This window comes from Aotus nancymaae, unplaced genomic scaffold (genome assembly GCF_030222135.1).
Source record: "Aotus nancymaae isolate 86718 unplaced genomic scaffold, 86718_ANA_hifiasm-v0.15.2.pri h1tg000014l, whole genome shotgun sequence".
NCBI classification, from domain to species: domain Eukaryota; kingdom Metazoa; phylum Chordata; class Mammalia; order Primates; family Aotidae; genus Aotus; species Aotus nancymaae.
This window is the reverse complement of record NW_026988425.1, coordinates 55,386,087-55,405,292: the sequence shown is the minus strand read 5'-3', so window position 1 is coordinate 55,405,292 and position 19,206 is coordinate 55,386,087. Positions and strand designations below refer to the sequence as shown.

Sequence of the window (19,206 nt, the reverse complement as noted above, 5' to 3'; positions counted from 1 at the left end):
CTAGCCTTTGGTCCAATGTGCTGTATATATTTGGCCCAGTTAACTGCTTAATTTGATTTGTAGTGTTTTCAGCCCTACAGAAACTTTTTGATTTTTTTTTTCTCTTGAGACAGAGTCACACTCTGTTGCGCAGGCTGGAGTGTGCAATGGTGCAATCTCAGCCTCCCGGGTTCAAGCGATTCTCCTGCCTCAATCTCCCAAGTAGCTGACATTACAGGCATGTGCCATGGCGCCTGACTAATTTTTGTATTTTCTGGTAGAGACGGGGTTTCACTATGTTGCCCAGGCTGGGCTCAAACTCCTGACTTCAAGTGAGTCGCCCACATCAGCCTCCCAAAGTGCTGGGATTATAGGCATGAGTCACTGCACCCGGCCCTTTTTGATTTTTATCCAATTAAATTTATCTATCTTTTCCTTTACAAGTTTGAGTTTCAGGTCATACCAGGGGAAGCTCTTTCGCAGACAGTAACTTGGGGAAATGCTTTTAATATAACTTCTAAGTCATTACTTAAATGATGTCGATAACACCTACATACTAGCACCTGCAGAGACAGCTCCTTTCCAAGATCAATTTTTTTTTTTTTTTTTTTTTGGGACAGAGTCTTACTCTGTCACCCAGGCTGGAGTGCAGAGGTACGGATTTCAGCTCACTGCAACCTCTGCCTCCTGGGCTCAAGTGATCCTTCCACTTCAACCTCCCAAGAAGCTGGGACCACAGATGGATGCCACCAAGTCTGGCTAAGTTTTGGTATTTTTGGTAGAAACAGGGTTTCTCCATTTTGCCAAGTCTGGTCTAGAACTTCTGAGCTCAAGCGATCCACCCACCTTAACCTCCCAAAGTGTGGGGATTACAGGCATGAGCCACTGTGCCCCGCAATATAAATTACTTAACAAAAACAAGCCAACTACTCTTTCTCTAAAACTTTCCTATAATCAACGGATGGGCAGCTGTGTGCCAACTAAATATTGCTTACAACTACTATAACAAAGGTATAATTTTTTCTCCTAAATTTCTTCTTAAAATCTAGGAGTTGGAAAATAGTTACTACCAATAAGTTTAATTTCTAACAAGCCCCTCAATCCTTAAGTAATCAACAGCATAAATGTAATATAAAGGCCAACAACTAGATATTCCCTATCGTAGCTATAATTTAATCATCTCAACAAAAGTCAGTGAATACTTTCTGTATAAAATTGTAATTTTGCAATACCAGAAAACTGATTTATGGTACTATCAACAAAGTATTCTGTTCTTTCCATTTCAGGAAACTGAAACAAACAAAAGACTTCTGCCTCAAATCAGAATTACAAAATAAGCCTTTCAAGTTAGTATATCAATGCAAACCACAATTTGAAGATAAATTAAATGGTTAATCTAACCACTCTCTCTCCATTCTCCATAAAGGGGGTTGGGGGGAACCCTGATCGTAAGTGTTCTATCTCACAGCGCCAGCTGCCAGGCATTTAACAACTTTCCATCTCTAAAGCTGACTGGCACAACAAGTAATACAACTTGGAAGTTAAGGCAACTGGCAGAACTCAGAGGTGAAAAAAATATTTTCCACAATTTGTGTAACACTTGTTTAGCACGCATGTGTTTCTGAAGTGGTGGTCAACTCTTAAACTACACTAGAAACATCACACCACTTCACGTCAACCACTGCCAATTCCATTCAGTGGCCTCCTTCCCCTTTGGGGACTATTCAAAAAGTTACTATTTTCTTTTACAACTACTCACCCAGGCCTCTTCCACTGATGAAAGCAGGCAAAGCCCACGCTGTGTGTCTGTCTCCTAGAGAAGATTGCCTCTTTTATTTATCGCCCCTTGGCTTTATTTTCACAGTGAATTCCTGGCTTAAATGCAATCAGCCAAGAAACCCTCCCTATGTGCTCTCCTGTCATTCCTCATTGCTTGCAAGCAGAGTCAAGCACAAGGAAAGAAAAAAAAAAAACCTCCACATTGCCAGCCAAGCTATAAAAATTCGCAGACTCTAGTTTGTTATCCTGAGAAGCCATAGATATGCTTCCATCCATCTCTATCCGGCAGGAAACAGACAAACAAAAAAAAGGTATAACTTGAAAGAATGTTAATTAGATTTGTTTAGCCTCAAAAGCTAAACCCCCTCTAGACAGAAGGAAAGAGTGCCCAACATAGAAAAGGCAACACTGGGGGCTGCCTTTGGAAATAAATGACCATGCAGAAAATCACGTCTGCAGATTGCATTAGAATTCAAATTAACCAGACAGGATTAAAACAAATCTTAATTCTCTCTTGGGGCCCCATCCAGACCCCCACCCCACTCCCAAAGAAGGAAAGGATAAAAGGAACTGACTACAGAAAGAGAAAAAGGATTAAGTTAAAAATCAAAGAGACAGAGATGCGTCCAAATCTATCCCCATTCATTCGGTGCCGGGTTAACCATGCTACAATTTCAAGTACGCTAACATGGGAGGGGGTCAGAAAATATGCCATTTGCAATCAGGAAAAAAACATAGGCAGTTCCACTACAGCATTGTTCTTTTCAGTCTGGCTCAAACATTCCCATTGCTACGGCTGAAAAAGATCTGGACAGGGGAAAAAACATTTTGGGGGAGGGGGAACAGGGGATGCTTTTAAACTAAGGTATTTGAGAAAACTCTCATGATCTGTCAGAAAAAGGAGGGCTGTGCAGCTCTAAATCACAAGTCCTTTTCTCGCCTTTGTCAAATATCTTCTACTTTACAAGCCCTGAAAAGAAATAAAGAGACTCTTTTGTTTGGTTTCTCCTTTTCGGGGGGTGACAGAAAACTGAAAGGGACACAAATAAACCTGAAAATGAGAACAAAGTGCTGGGTAGTGCCGGGCTGCCGCGCTGGGGGGACGCGGGAGCGGCCGCCGAGCCCTCCGCCTCCAGCTCCTCCTGCAGCCCGCTCACCCCTTTGGCTGCGAGCGGCAAATCCGCAACTGCTGACCGCCGATCGCCCTGGGCACCACGACCTGACCACCCAGCGCAAACAAAACTCGGGCGGCGGGGCACCGGGTCTGCGCCGTGGCCCGCACAGGGGCGTCTGGAGCACGCTCCACAGAAAAGGAAGCGCGAACGGCTCCTTTTCGGGCTCGCGCCCTTTAATTAGAAGGCGTCCTCCAGGCGAGTGGTCCCTCCGGAGACCGGGTCCGGTCACCCGCCACCTCCCCCGTGCGCCGCTCCGAGACTGAGGAGGCGCAAAGAGGAAAAAGACATTGAAACCCAGAACGGCCAGTGGAGCTTACCGGGGCCAGACGCCACAGCGACCCAGGAGCACCGCAGCCGCTCGCCCGTCGGAGCCCTGGAAGGAGCGGCCGCCGAGTGGCTTTAAATGTATTCCCCTCCTCTCAAAACGCAGGAGGCGGGGGCCAGGAAGAAAAAGGAGCGAGCGACAAGCAGTAGGAGAGGGGGGAGCGCCAAGCCGCCCGGCCCCGGCCGGCATTGTCTGCCGCCCGCGCCCCCTCCCCCGCCCCGCACGGCCCCGCCACACACACCCTCGCGGGAGCCCGGCCGTCCGCCCGCGCCTTTGTCCACATCCACCCCCGAAACAGGCGAGCAACCTCCAGGATGTGCTCCCCGGAGGAGTGCGGGGAGGGAAGCGCGGGCCCAGGGCGCGGAGCCCGCGGAGGGGCGCGTCCTGCTGATTCATTTCCCACTCGCGCTGGCCCGTCCGGGGCGACGGGGGACGGAGAAGGGAGAGAGTAAATGGGCGCTCCGCTCAAGAGCACTGTCCGGGCCGGTGAGGGCACACGCGGTAGTACTGGCGCGCGCGGGGCTGGGGGCTGTCCGCAAGGGAGAAGCTGGCGCCCCCCCCACCCAAGGACTGACGGACGGACAGACGGTCCCCGGCTGCCCCGTGACTCACCGACTTGCAGGACGTTGTCTACGCAGCCGCTCTCCAGCAGCGCGATGCCCCGGCGGAAGGGTAACCGGGTCTCGTCGCCGCCGTCCGCCGCCCCGGAGGCCCCCACCGACGGGGCCCCGGCCCCCGCTGCGGCGGCGGTGGCGGCGGCGGCGGCGGCGGCGGCGGCCGAGGTGGCGGCCGGGGAGGACGAGGAGCCGCCGCCGCCGCCGCCGCCGCCCGCGCCGCCGGGGCCGCCGCTGTCGTCGCCGGGGCCGCCCGCGGCGCCGCCGCCGGTGTTGAAGGACGAGTACATGCAGATCTCCCGCTCGCTGCGGGGGAAGGACCAATAGACTATGCGGCGCTGCACCGGCTCCGGAATGCGCTCGAAGCGCTCCTCCACGCGCTGGAACGGCCACTTCTCCGCCACCCTGCGCGCCGCGATGTCCAGCAGCGACTCGGGGCTCTGGGTCTTGCCCGGCGGCAGCAGCCCCAGCGCCGCGCCGCCCCCGCACGCCGCCGCCGCCGCGCCGCCCGCCCGCGGGCCAGGTCGACAGGCAGAGCTGTAGCCGCCACCCGCGCCGCCGCCGCCACTGCTGCCCCCGCCGCCGCCCGGTCGGCAGCAAAGCCGTTTCGCGGGAGGAGGCTGCTGTCCGCGCTCCGCCATGACCGCGCCGCTTCTAACCCGACAGCGGAAGTGCCGGGACCCTATAAACGGCACAAGGAAGCGCGACACGCACACGCCGTCGCGACGCCACGCTGCCATCTAGGGCCCGTCGCTCCTTGTATGGGCACAAGAGGCGGGGCCTCCGCCGTGACGTAGAGGCTGAGGCGGGGCTCCGATAGGGGGAACCTATGGCCGGGGCGGAGCTTATGCAAATCACTGGGCTGAAACATAAATAGAGCGCTTGGCCGACACGGGGGTGGTGGGGGCGGGCAGTTTGGGTGCCCGGTGGGCTGTGAGAATGTCAGGCTGCTGTGACGCGGGGGGGCGGGGCTCAGGCGGGGTTCCCGTGGGAGGGGGTGGGCCGCCGGGCCGGGTCTGAGGGTAGGTGGGGCTCTGCGCCCCCTGCCTACTGCACTTCCCCCTCCAGTTCTCTGTCTCCCTTTGAAGTCCGACAAGTGAGGACGCGCCTCGTGGGTCGCAGCGGGGAGGAAAAGGGAGATGGGGGGGTGAGTGAAGGGGATGGGTCCGAGCTAAGTGGGGGGCGGGGCCCACGGGCCCATGCCCCACCCCCCCAGTCAGCCTGCCCTCCGGGGGAAAAGCCTCTGGGCGGAGGAGGCGCTTTCAAAACAAAGAAATGCAGCAGGGAGCCCGGGGGACGCGGGTGGAGAGGAAGGCGGAGGAGGTGCGGTCGAAGCCGACCGGCTGCCAGCTTCCCCTCCGGCCGGTCTAGAGGAGCTCTCCCCACCACCCGCCGAAGCTGCGGCGCCGGGGAATGGGAAGAACGGTTGCGTTCGGCGGCGGCTTTCCACTTCACTTTTGCAGACCTAGTGTGGAAGGAGCGCGCCCGCTCCGCTGCCCGGCTTGGCTGCAGTGCGCCCATCCACGAGCCCTGCGTCCGCTCTGTCCCGGCAGCCAGGCTGTACGCGAAAACGCGCAAAGCGCTCAGAATGTGACCAGCAGCCGCGCGACGCGCGTCCCAAGCCAGCCGCCACCGTCCCGCCCTCACTACCTCAGCCCCTCGGGCCGGGTAGCCGACCCACCCGCTAGGAGTCGGGGAGCTCCGAATGCCCTAGTGGCCCCCGCGGCCGCGAGCTCTCTGCAGGCCGGGGTTTCTCCCTTTCGGGGTGGAACGCAGCCCGGGCTATGGGTTTGCCAGACACACCTTTGTGAGTACACACGCCGCAGGGGCGCGCGCAAGCCCCGCGGGCGCGCGCACACGCCCAGCCGGCGACAGCGGGCGGGTCAGGAGGCGGACGGCGGCTTCGGGCGCACTTGGGTCTGCGGCGCGGCTCCCACCGCGGCGCCCGGCTGCGCGGAGTTCAGGCACTCGGGACGCGCGCTGCGCTCTCAAGCCGCCTTCGCGGCGCCCACACGGCCCGCCTCCCGGGGCCCAGCAGCGTAGGGATGGACGAAGGAGAGCGAGCGCTGAGCGCGGCTCACCGGTGCCAGGGTGCGGACGAAGGCAGAGAAGCGACTCCCTCTCTGAACCGGGAGCCCTGCGGACATTGTTTGCGCTCCACAGAGCTCGGTCAAATCTGCGTCCTAGCCGCAGACTTAATTACCGCGTCGAAGACACGCTTCCTCCCAGCCCCACCTTCTGTTTTTACTGTAAACCGTGGTGCTGATACGCTCCCATTGTTGGAGATAAACTGTATCTCCTTTGACACTTTCGCATCTTTTAAGGTTATTGGCTGCTCCCCGCCCGCTTGCCTCGCTGCCTGGATTTAAAGGGATAGCGCGCTTCAGCGTTTTAAAGAAAATCGCCCGTTCGGGACCGAGGCCCTGGAGACCTCGAGCTCCACGGCGGGCCTTCAGAAGTCCCAGGCTGTAGGTCGTTGGGGTCGGGACACTGGCCGACTTTCCGCAGCTAACTTACTTGTTAGGAAAATTTTGGTGACATTATGTTTTTGTATATCCGTCCAGTATTTTTCTGGTCACCTCCTCCATGTCTAGGAAAACTGGAAGATCTTTATGGGCAAGTAGAAAGAGAAGTCTCTTTCCTTCAGGGGTTTCATTTCTAGATCTCAATAGGTATAGAAGACAGTAAGTTTAAAAGTAAAACACAAGTTGGGCTTTATTCTATCCAAAAACAGTCATGATGGGACTTAGGCTTGTATAATGTGTAGATTAGCAAGCATTTTCACACACAAACACATAAAATCACTGAACTGGAAAGTCAGCGATGACAAAACTGGTGCCCCCAGACAGGATAAATGACTCATTGGGGTCATAGGGGTTGTTAGTGGAAGAGATTAATTCACAGTGAACAGGAAAACAGGTACCATTGGAAGTGCCTAACTTTTAGAGCTTTCGTTATTATAATGAGCAAGAGACTGGATTTGAGGCACCATCCTTTGCTGGAGGGATCTATTATACTTTAACTCTCTAATTCAGAGACAAAAGAAGGACCACCAGCTCAGCCTGACCCAGCAGGCCCTCCCTGCACTCTCTGACACTGATTATTGACTCCCTCTTGAACTGGCCCCGTCTCTTGAGTTTTCCAGCAACCTGCCATCCCTCCAGTGTCTCAAACTCCCCTTTTTCCTACCTCTTTTTTGTTTCTCTTCCTTCAAACCGTTTAATATACACCCTGCCCTGCAGCCTATCACGGTCCTCTTTATTTTGGATGATCCACCTCTTGGAGAGTTTCCACCACCCACCCCACAACGGTTTCCCAAAGTATCATCTCTCTCTCCAGCTCACGTATTTCTTCCTGCTGGCCAGCTCACTTTTCCGTCACCACCAGGATGCCCACGGCCACCTCAGACTCAAAGAACTACCCTTCCCAGAATCCAGGTTCTCTTCTTTCCTATGTTTTTGATACTGTTGCCACCTGTTCCCGGGGCCCCAAGCTTTTTTCCTCTGCCTTTGCCTCTTTACTGCAACTCCCACAGTTGACTTGTATTGTCTATCCCAGCCCCTCTGGCTGCTCACAGTCAATTATTCCTCTTCTTCACTCTGCAGGAGCCTCCTCCCTGGTGTGTCTGTATTGCCTTTCCTCCTCCAAATCATCCTCCACCCAGCTGCTGTGCTTCCTAAAGTACATTTCTGTTTGTGTCACCCTCCTGCTCAAGTCCCTTTAAATGGCTCTCTGTTGCCTACTGGAAGAAATCCAAACTCAGATGTGATCTTGACCAAGCCCAGCTTTTCAGCCTTGCCTCCCACTAAAACCCAACAGAACTTTTCCCAGTTCCCCAGCAGGAATTCTGTTATGTCCCAACAGGATTTCTCCACCCCACACATTTGCCCAAGATGTTCCTGCTGCCTGAAATGTCTCTCCCTTCCCCTGCAGCTTGTCAAATTCCTACCCTTCCTACAAGGATTTGCTCAAATGTCACTTCCTCTGGGAAAACCCACCTGGATGTGTGATCTCTCTCTCTTCAGGCCCCTTTAACACTGGATCCTTCTTGTGACATTTATACCATTCTGCCTAGCATCACAGTTACATTTATACTTGCCTGAGCCATTGTCTTCTCTGTCTCTGTTTCTCTCCCTCTCTCTTTCTCTCTCTCTCTCTCTCTCAATCTCTCTCCCCCCCTCCCCCCCCTCCCTCTCTCCCTCTCTCCTCTTTTCCCTGGTTAGAAATTCTCTGGTGGTTAGGTTTATGCCTTGTCCATTTCTGTAGTCCCTGAGTGCCCAGCACTGTCCTGCAAGGTTTCTGTCTCCCCAGAGATTAGCTACACCCAGGAGCCAAGGGAGAAGTAAGTGATGGTATGTCATGTTTGGCTAGTGTTTCTGCCATCTCTCATTTTTTGGGTAATTATAGTGTTTTTCCTGGTGTTCATAGAAATCATTACAAAATTACTTATGATTGCCCTTTTCCAGCAGGCTTCTACCCCAGGGACCAAATCAGGGATAGAGCCACCTCCAGTGTTTACCATTAGGCAATGGTAGAAAATCAAAGTACAGAAAGTCTACTGCTTCCCATATGCAGTGACTCACATCACATCACACCACACTACCAATGTGGTCAGGAGCTAGGCTCCCTGGCCCACTACATAACTAGTACTCCCAGTAGCTAAACTGATGAACTCAAGGAAGTGAGAAAACCCACCCAACGCCCACCTGAGCACCACATCTAGCACCCAGCCCATTGCAGTTGCATGCATAGATAGGTTGATGGACAGGTAAATGGCAAAGGAATTTATTTGAGAAGGGCAGTGGAGTCCTAGCCAGAGATGTATCATGGCTCCTCCACCCTCCTTTAACTTAAAAATGAAATTTTTGAATTAAATTCAGTAGTAGTTTACCAAATTCTTGGAGCAGTGGTTTTCAAAGAGAGACCCCTAGAGTGCCCCGGGGCAAAATGCACACAACTCTGGAGCTGGGAAACAGAAATTAACACATGTAGCAGCTCCCTACATGAGTCGTCTTTACACTAAAGTTTGAAAACTACCTTTGGTGGCAAGAACTTCACAGGGCGCCAGCACTTAGGAGGAGGCCTGCAGAAGGAGAAAATGGCATTGCTTCATCATTATTGCTAGTCATCCCAGCTAATTAAGACAATAATTTGCCATTAGTAGGAAGATTCCAAGACATGTAAATTAAATTAGATCTAAGGAATTTTCAAGTCATTTGAAGATGGACACAAAGTTACATTCATTTCCATTCTCTTTTTCATACCGGGATGTATTTTTTAATACTATAGTTAAAGCCAATTATGTTCCATGGAATATAATTAATTTGTTTAGAGGAGAATAAAAGCCTAAAACAGCATAATCTGTGAACCAGGCATTCTTCCCTCCTGTGCCGTGAGAGAGAATCTCCTTCTGTATGGCTAAAAAGAATGAAGAATGAGGGAGAATAGATGACACTTCATCAGTGAAAAATGTCCAGTAAGAGGAGAAAGTGCCAACAGAGTCTTCCTGGTCAGTCATTTCCATGGAATAGATTCTTGAGCAAAGGAAGAGGTAAGAAGCAGGGGAATGATCAACTAGAACTGAGCAATTTAAAACAATTGCTCCGACTTTGAAGAGGGTTCATTTTAACTTTGTTGTATTCTTGAGAATCAAGCCACTAATACATTTTTTCTTCTTTTGAGATAGGGTCTCACTCTGTCATCTAGGCTGGAGTGTAGTGGAGCAATCATATCTCACTGTAGTCTTGAACTTCTGGGCTCCAGCAATCCTCCCACCTCAGCTTCCAGAGTAGGGTGGGACTACAGGTGTGTGCCACCATGCCAGCATTTTTTTTTTTTTTTTTTTTTTAAGTAGAGATGAAGTCTCCTGAGTTCAAGTGATCCTTCCATCTCTGCTTCCCAAAGTGTTGGGATTACAGGCGTGAGCCACAGTGCCCAGTCAAGCCACTAATATCTTACTATTAATATTTTTTAGACAGTGGTCACCAACACCATACTAGGTCCTTTACAAACAGCAACTCATTTAATGCCCCTTACACAAGAAACAAATGAAGAAACTGAGGCTCAGAGAAATTTGCCAAAGGTTATTTGGCTCCTAACTGGCCACACAGGGATTCAACTTCTATTTCACTCCAATGCCAGAATTTTTTCCATTATCTAGTATTTCCCAAACTTGTCAAGTCGTAAGAATCACCCTCAGCACTTGTTAAAAATACACATTTCCTTTACCTCTCCCCTGGAGATTCTGATTCAGCAGGGCTGGAGTGGAGCTTGGAATCTATCTTTTTAACCCATGCCCTGGATAATTCTTCAGAATAGGCAAAATTGGGAAATATCATATTCCACACCACATTCTCACTCAGTAACCCACCCTATTTAATTCCTTAAGATGTCTCCTTCTAAAATGTGCTGTAATTATAAGAAAGTATATTCAACCAATCTTTTCCATCCTACTTGTAAGAGTAGTGTATTCCGTTTACATGGAAGCCTTTAAAGTTACAAGCCAGAATTTTGAAAAATAAATTATTGCTTTCCAGGCGTAGTGGCTTACGCCTGTAATCCCAGCACTTTGGGAGACCAAGGTGGGTGGATCACCAGGTCAGGAGATGGAGACCATACTGGCCAACATGGTGAAACCCCGTCTCTAGTAAAAATACAAAAATTAGCTGGATGTGGTGGTGCGTGCCTGTAATCCCAGCTACTCTGGAGGCTGAGGCACTAGAATGGCTTGAACTCAGGAGGCTCAGGTTGCAGTGAGCTGAGATGGTGCCACTGCACTCCAGCCTGGCAACAGAGCGAGACTCCTCTGTTATTTATTTATTTAGTAAATAAATAAATAAATAATTGCATCTCAGTATATACCAAAAAACCTGGCTGGCAAAATTGCTTACAAATGAATTTGTTTTAAATGTTGTGATTTGGACAATAATCTACCCTCAAGAGGTAAAAGGGATTTGCTTTCGTTAAATATTAAATAATCTACATGTGTTAATTTTCAGAAAAATAAACATTTTAGCTTATAGTCTCTATACCATTTCAATATTATGAAAAGTGACCAGGTTATTATCATTCAATTATTTATTCCAATGCAGAGTGCAATGGTGAAGAACTTATTAAATGAAAACATCTTAAACTGGAATGTTTATCAGGCTTCAAAACAAGCTTAGAAACTAGTGATAGCCAAAAGAAATAGGAAATGCCACACTTCCTTATAATCTTAATCTTTCCTTTTGAATAACTAACTTTTTATGAACTATTTTGTTAGGATTGTCACAAGATAAACAAAAGAATACTATTTAATAGGATAATGTGAAGACATTCACCTCAGTATTTATTTACCTGCATTAACTAGGAAGAAATTCCCGCTATTAAACACTAAAAAAGTGGTAGTGTAGACGAATTATAATTTAGAAAATTAATGATGTTCTCAAAATTGCCTCAGTCTACCAGGTCACTCTCCTGCAGATACCTCTGATATGTGAGATGGTCCAAGAAAAACACATTTAAGATATATTCTCTAGGGAGACAGAAGATGCTCTGACATGTATGAAGGATGTATATGCAGAAAGTAATGCCATTCCAAAATTCACTTTGTAAGTATATAGAATGAGCATTTTTCAAAGTGATCAAACAATACTTTGTTCATTCTCATTTCTATTTAGGGAAAATAAATATGTAAAATTTAGACTACCAGGTAACTTTAGGGGGTATCTTATGCCTAGATAAAGATTATTTGCATTTAAGATACAACATGAAAATTAAAATTTAAAACACGGAAATCAAATTCTAATACAAATGTATTAAAGGCATTTTATCACCTACAGTATTTTTAAATATTCAAGAATTCACTCCCCATCAAGAATAGCATCATGACAATTCAGATGTGAAAAGTGTCACTTCCAATAACTTTGTTCAAATCAGAATTAGGTAACTTGCGAAAATGAAGAGGTTTCAGCAAAAGCTGGTGTATCAGACATTTTTTCAATGTGAACTCTATATTAATTCACACCCCTACAGAATCACATTGCAGTAAAAACATGGTTATACAGAACCTTTGTGAAAACCATCCAGAATGGACAGGTTTCCCAAAGAGCCAAAGCAGTACTTTTTAAGGACCAAAAATCTTTTTAAAAGCTCAACTGGGCCATGTGTGGTGGCTCACACCTGTAATCCCAGCACTCTGGGAGGCTGAAGCAGGTGGATCACTTGAGGCCAGGAGTCTGAGACCAGCCTAACCAATATGGCAAAATGCTGTCTCTACTAAAAATACAAAAAATTAGCCGGGCATGGTGGTGAGTGCCTATAATCCCAGCTACTCTGGAGGCTGAGGCACAAGAGGAGGCAGAGGTGGCAGTGAGCTGAAATTGCACCACTGCACTCCTTTCTGGGAGACTGAGCGAGACTCTGTCTCAAAATAAAATAAAATAAAGGCTTAACCCTGCACACTAGAAACATTTCTAAAACATGACACACTTCTTTGACTCCTTAAGCATATTATAAGGATTGATTATGAACACAATTATGCCCTTAAGAGCTACTAAGGTACACAAGGTTGCTTGTTCATAACAAAAAACCCAGATTGCTGGCTTAGTTTTTTTTCTTTTTCTCTTTCTTTATTTCTTTTGCCCTTCCCTTCCATCCCCACTTCCCTCCCCTACTTTCCCCTCCTTTCCCTTCCCTTCTTTTCCCTCTATTTTTTATTTAGTTTGTTCTAGGTTTTGTTTTGTTGGTCTCAGTCTTTACAGTTGTGCTGTTCCCTGTTACTTTCACTTTTTTGTTGTTTTTTTCAGAGTCAAGATCTTGCTGTGTTGCCCAGCCTGGACTCAAACTCCTGGGCTCAAGTAATTCTTCTGCCTCAGCCTCCTGAGTAGCTAAGACTACAGGCATGTACCTCCATGCCCAGCCCCTTTTACTCTTAATTATCCACCCATAACGTCCCTTCTAACTTTCTGAATTATTTCTCTCCCCATGCTGTGGCCTCTGAACCCAGAGAACCTGCTCTCTACAATTATGTGTAAAGTAAAGTCAACTAAGTTCTTAATGAGGATCTCCCACCTGTTTAAATGTGCATGATCTTTGTCAATTTAGTTTGCCTCTTGCAGACCTCCTAGATCCCACCTAGGTCCCAGAAAATGGAGAGGTTATTAGATAACCAAACTCTGGCTTCTGAGGGGTTAATATATGATGATAATTGACATTCTTGATAATGAGCGCAAGGTACCTACTGAATCATCATGTGTAAAATAATATTTATTGAATATGATTTATATTTTAAAAATTTCATGAAATTATAACCTTTGGAACTTGGTGGTTTACTTCTTAAATCTGTGGCAATGTTTTTACAGATTTCAGATGAAGCAAAAGCTGCATTTCCAGGTCACACACAAAGACTGTATGCCATGCATTCCTATGACAGCTTGAGTTCACCCTGGAGAAGGGAGGGTTAGAAACCAAGTCCTTAACAAGCCTGCAAGACTCAAGACTGTGTGTTAGGAATGACCTAGTCCCTGCCCACCTCTCCAAATGGCCTTACCCGAAGTTCATTCCCTTCGCTTTCTGGGGCTCTGCCAACACAGGCTACTCAGGTCTACTTTCAATTCCTTGAACACTCACTTCCTCCAGAGGCCTTTGCCCAAGAGTCCCTGCTCCCTGGAATGCTCTCCTTCCCCAGACCCCACAACCACTGCCTAGTTTCCTCCTACTCAGCTTAATCATACTTCCTTAGGAAAGCCTGGCTGCTGTGACAGATCAGTTCAGCCTGTTACACACTTGCAGTTACGTGTACTTCTCCTAGGAGCTCTTATCTGAGTTGTAATTTTTTCATTTAGCTGTATGTAGGACAGATTACCTAGAAAATAGTAGGTGCTCAATAAATATTTGTTGACTGCATGGAAGGGAGAAAGCAAGGGCACTTCAGCCAGACCGGCTTCCTCACTGTGGTCAGCATCAAGGTGCGCCAGGAGAGCGGTTTCCAACAGCTAAACATTCACTTGATTGGTGCCAAGGCCCATGGGTCTTTCCTTTCCTTTCTAGAAAAGAGTAAAATCTACTTGATGAACATTCAGCAGCATGGTGTGAAGCTATTACTGCCACATTCTGGAAATTATTGCATTCTTCCAAGCAAAGAAATAAGAAAATCTTCCCAAACAAATGTCAAAAACTTTACCACACTGTCATACATGCTGCCTATAACATTTGTCTTTTGTTAATTTTTTTTTCTGGCTTTCGTCTCTAGTGTCTCTCAAGTTTTAGCAATTTCAAGTCTTCTAGTTTCCATGGAAATAGGAAACAATGATCTCTTGGAGATTAAGAGCAGGGAGATATCCACTCTAATGTGGTTCTAGAGTTTTCTTCCTTTGGTAATATTTGTGAATTGACAGAACATTGATTTGGAGGCAGGGCTTCTGTGTCATTAACAAATCTTTATTTTTGTGCTTATAATGCATCAGGCATTATTCTCTTTCAGGAATGCCTCTACCTCCAAACTGCTACATTAAAGGTAAACATGCTCTTCCAGATGTGGGCTGTCAGGTTTATTCTTAAGCGAAATTCAGATTGTTGAACAGGAACTATTAGCTCTATAGTGAGAACCTTTACCTTTTCCCTCTAGGCACCCTTAAGCACTTCAGATATTTTATAGAGCTCTTTCTGACACTTGGGTTACAAAGAACCTTGCTATATACATCGTTAATTTTATTATTTTATTCTCTATTTTACAAGGAAAGAAAAATCTCTTGACTTCAAAAGCAAGAAGGAAACGTGTAATGTTGCTTTTTGTTGTTGTTCTATAATCTTCGTACTTGATGCTTGCTCATATCCACAGAAAACTTGACCAGACATACCTGAAAAACTTGAAAAATCTGGAAAAGGAAAAAAGTAGTTAACTTGTATCTTTAATAGGCAAATGTCCACAATTTTACATCCTCTCAGAATGACTGAATTTCTTTCAGACTTTGAACCTAGAACCTGTGTGCATGTATATGACCATGTAAGACTGGGTTTTTAACATATTATGTAATCTGTATTGTAGTATTCTACATCTCATGCCACCAGAAAGTTTCCAAGTTCCCTGAAGGACAGATATAGAAGATTCTAAAATCAGCTCCTAGTTTGTCTGTGTGTGGAAGTTCAGTCTCCTGGCCCCTCCCCCACCTCTTCAGGATCTATCCTCCTACAGTGTACCTACCTGATGGATTTATCCCCACTGCAACCCACCCTCCTCTCCAGGACTACTTTTTCTTACCTGTAATTCTGGCCTTAGGAATGCCCAGAAGAGGTCTGTACCCAAAAAGTATGTTTGAACAAGGCCAAGTCTCCAGAATAAATATAATCCCAATTTACAATTCAGCCATTAGAGATTTAATTCTTTTACGCCTTCCTGAGTCCCTTTTGAAAAAATATCAATATCCTTTTAGGGGTTAAGATTTCAAGTCATTACCAGTTTATGCTCCCAAGGGATTCCTTAAGCTACATGCCAACCTCCAGTGGAAAATTCAATTCAGGACAGGCCTTGAAAGGTGGTACTAGGAGGGAGAGGGATGCTGGGGGTTGGGGAGGACCGAATGAACTTCACTAAGGAGAATCGGTAAATTCAAGAGTCCCACCATAGATGCCCCTGACCCAGCTCCAACAGTGGCTTTAACTAACAAAAGTCAGTTTCACTGAAATGGTGGCAGATCAGAGTAAGGCCCTAGACTCAAGCCCTAGCATCCACATCCAGGTTCTGTTTTTACAGATCTAAGACAAGATTTCACACTCTTCGTGGACTCTCTTTGAAAGTCCCCTTTTACTTTTTCCCTCTTGTTCCTCCTTTGTTCCTCTGGCCTAAGTTTATCTGTGTGTATGCTTGTGTGTTCATGTTATATATGCATATATGAATGTCTGTGCCTGTATCCCCAGGCCTTTCTTTGTCCTGACACCAGCTTGTCTAGAAGTGGTAATCATAAAAAATTAATTCATATTACTTGTTGGATGATTTAGGTATTTTCAGCTTCATTAACAGCTAATCAGGGCACAATGGATTACTCAACCAGGGTTTGAAATATGCCTTCAAGGTGGCTAGACTAACTGGAATGATCATGTAAGGGGACTTCAGCAGGGTATCATACACACACAGCTATTATGTCTTTTGTGGGAACATGTATTTGCCTATGAACTGTCTGTGCATGTTTTTGGCAGGTCCCACTTCTTACTCTCAGTTCTCTTCCCCTCCCCAGCTTCTGCCAGGTCTGCCTTCAGATCTCTCGGTCACGAAGCCTCCCAGAGAGGGTTGAGAGCTCTTTTAGGTCTAACTGCGCCCTGAAAGGAGTGTCCCAGTATGCCCGTGGGTGAGGCAGGCAGGCCAACTGCACCCCAACGGGGTTCATCATGAGGCTGGGAGGTTAAAGATGTGTAGCCAGAAGTCTTGGAAAGGCGCCACTGGGGACACAGCCAGGAATCTTACCGCCCTCAGAAAATGCTCCTCTTGCCATGCCCTGCAGAACAAATTAGTGTCAGTGACAGAAGTGTGACCCTGGAGCCAAAGTTGTATGTGAACCCTTCCTCCAACCACTGAAAATATTCTGGTGGATATGGGGTTCTGGTTGATATAGAAGATGAGCTGCCCTGCTGCCACCCCACCATAGACAACCCTCCCAAGCTCCAACACTGGCTTTGACTGACAAAAGTCAGTTTTGCTGAAATTGGCAGCAGATGGGAGTAGGGCCCTAGACTCAAGCACTTGCAGCCACATCCAGGTTCTGTTTTTGTAGGTCTGACACAAACCACTAACACCTCTTGCCACACAAATTGCTCTGTGGGTAGGAGTACCCTTACTTGCCCTTGACAGGGACCATTTTCAAGAGCTGAGGATTCGTCAGGGGTTTTCTCTTAACATTTGTCAATGACCATTGTCAAGTGTTGCTAGGGTTGCAGGAGAAAGGTTTCACTTGATTGGCTAAGTGAGTGTATTCCTTAACCAATCCAAATGCTCTGCCTGGGGGAGGGGACTTACACAAGATAGAACAATATCAATTCAAGCACAGGCAGACGCATTCCGTGTGCTAATAAGGCATCTGGAAAAATGGAATTACAGTGTGCAGGAATCCCATGACCCTCTGCAGCTCCAGCCATGGCATGGTTGCTGTTAAAAATGTTACAGTGTAAGTCAAACTCAATCCCATCGATTGGAGGACATCAAGATTTCAAAACAGGGAGTAGCAATTGGAAGGAGGAAGTAAAACTCCTTGCTCATTGTGTTTTACAGGCTTCCTTAGTAAAACTGCTGAATTGTAATTTAAAATATTCCACCCTTTCAAATAAATTAAGTGCAGCCCTTAAAAACAGGAAATGAGAGAGGTGCACACGTATTGTCAACTAAACATTCACAGACCTTGTACCACAAAGCAAAGTTGAAAATCAGGGAACAGTCCTATGAATTCATTTTAGAATGATGCCAACAAAGGTCCCCACCAAGGGAGGTGTTATTGCCTCTGGCAGTGCACTCTTGGACTGAAACCTGAATGCTAATTAGGAAACAAATGAAAGACAAATATCAGCTTGAAGGGAAATTTGGACCTTGCAAGATCATAGATATTCAGAGATTCAGATAAACCTTATGGTACTAAGTAAGAGCTATGGTAGCAGTGGCTGAACCCTCCCTTCAGAAAATCTAACTGCCAGTAAGCCAGATGTTCCTGCTGAACTCTGGTAATAATCAAAGCAAAGCATCCCCCTATAATTCATTTCCTCTATCCAACCCTTCTGCCCATGAAGGACCCAATACTCAAGCTAAAGAGCTTGAGCTTAGTTTCAGGCTGAAATGGTTTTTTGGTGGTTCTGCATTTTACTTTATATACATTTTGAAGTAAATGAGAGAAAAGAACAAAGGATTTTGAGACTGAATTCTGGATAGTTTCTCCTCCCACCTCTATTGGTATAAAAAAGAAAATTCATGAGCAGAAAACGATGTTTGAGGAGGACTGGCAGCAGGACTGCCCTGAGAGCTGCACAGAAAGTAGAGCTTCACAGTCCTCACCCACTACATTCGGGTACCCACTTAATGCTGTCCGCACTGCAGGCCAGTGGAACCCATCTCAATTAGACTTTACTCTGGATCCTCCAATGCCTTAATGGAAACACGGTAATAGCAGGAATTACTATTCCAAAGGGGAAGAAACTTGGAGAGTATGTTTGGTTAATTCTTTGGTTTCATATGATGCTAAATACAGATATTTGTGCTGTTGGCAACATCTTAGGAAGTGATTTAACCCACTTACATAGCCAGACATAATTTGTCATGTGGCCCTGTGATTTTTAACCCTACTCATTTCTCCCTTACATTACTTTCATCATGTTTGTGGGTTAATTACGACACTTCTTTATTTCAGAGACCTTGAAGTCCTACTTGATGTTTCTAACTTAGAACCTAGACTTCTCGATTCCTGAACTTATCTGCTCTCTTCAGGAACAGATCCGGGAGGCCAGAAAACTAACCACCCACCTCTAATCTTCCTACTCAAGCAGTTGGACCTGGACTGGTGTGTTATGAAACTCAACATTATCCTAGGTCCTTTCCAAGCCTGGCAGGCACACCCACATAGCCACCAACAAGTATGCCTATGGTTAGAACAGTCCAGGGCTTTGTGAATTGGGACTCTTTTCACATCTCATAATTTCAACATAACTTCCCATGAGAATCATACAGTTAGTTTTAGTTTATAAGAGTCTACTAGATCAACAAAAAACAAAAACTTGGCCACTAATTTCAACCTGCAATCAAACACTAAGTAGTTCATTCATTTAAGTTTCATCCCTGTCTTTTCCTAAATCAGTCTCTAATAAAGGGGTTTGGGGATTTTTTTTAATGATAAAAAGTAGAAAACCAAAGAAACAAAAGGCCTGAGATATCCCACAAGTAAAGAAGCAATTGCAGACCATTAATGATCACTAGGAGGAAATGGAATCACAGAAAGAGGTCCTCAAGGGAATTTGTCCGAAAGTTTGAAAGACCACATTCAGCCTGCACCCTCAAGAAAGTGTCTAAGAGAAAGTAGGCCAAAACAACAATGAAGTTAGGGTGAAAAAGATGTGAGTTTAGTTTTCAAAATGTCATGTCTGTATTGAGTGTCCTTTTGGTTCAAACAAGAAACAAAGAGAGAAATCAAACAGCTTCACTGACAAGCAGAGCAGTTGGCAAAGAGACCAGGGTAAAATCTTGGGAAAGCCTTCAATGTGCAGCTTAAAAACCACTCTAAAGAATCGCTATATCCCTTCAGTTGATCTCTATTTTCTCAAGTCCTGCTTTCTTCATAGCAGACAATTCCCACTTTCAATCTGCTCTTAATTTTACCCCATG

The 19,206-nt window shown here is 46.6% G+C and overlaps 1 protein-coding gene across 1 annotated transcript in view; it reads right to left on the bottom strand.

The window, feature by feature from the left end:
- The window catches only part of ZSWIM6 (zinc finger SWIM-type containing 6), a 217,752-nt gene extending 213,224 nt beyond the window's left edge, over positions 1–4,528 (bottom strand). Inside the window, exon 1 of the mRNA XM_064376011.1 lies at positions 3,871–4,528. Coding sequence (XP_064232081.1) covers positions 3,871–4,513 — 643 coding nt within the window. The 5' untranslated portion in view covers positions 4,514–4,528. The remainder of the gene's footprint in view (positions 1–3,870) is intronic.
- Between the last annotated feature and the right edge of the window lie 14,678 nt (positions 4,529–19,206).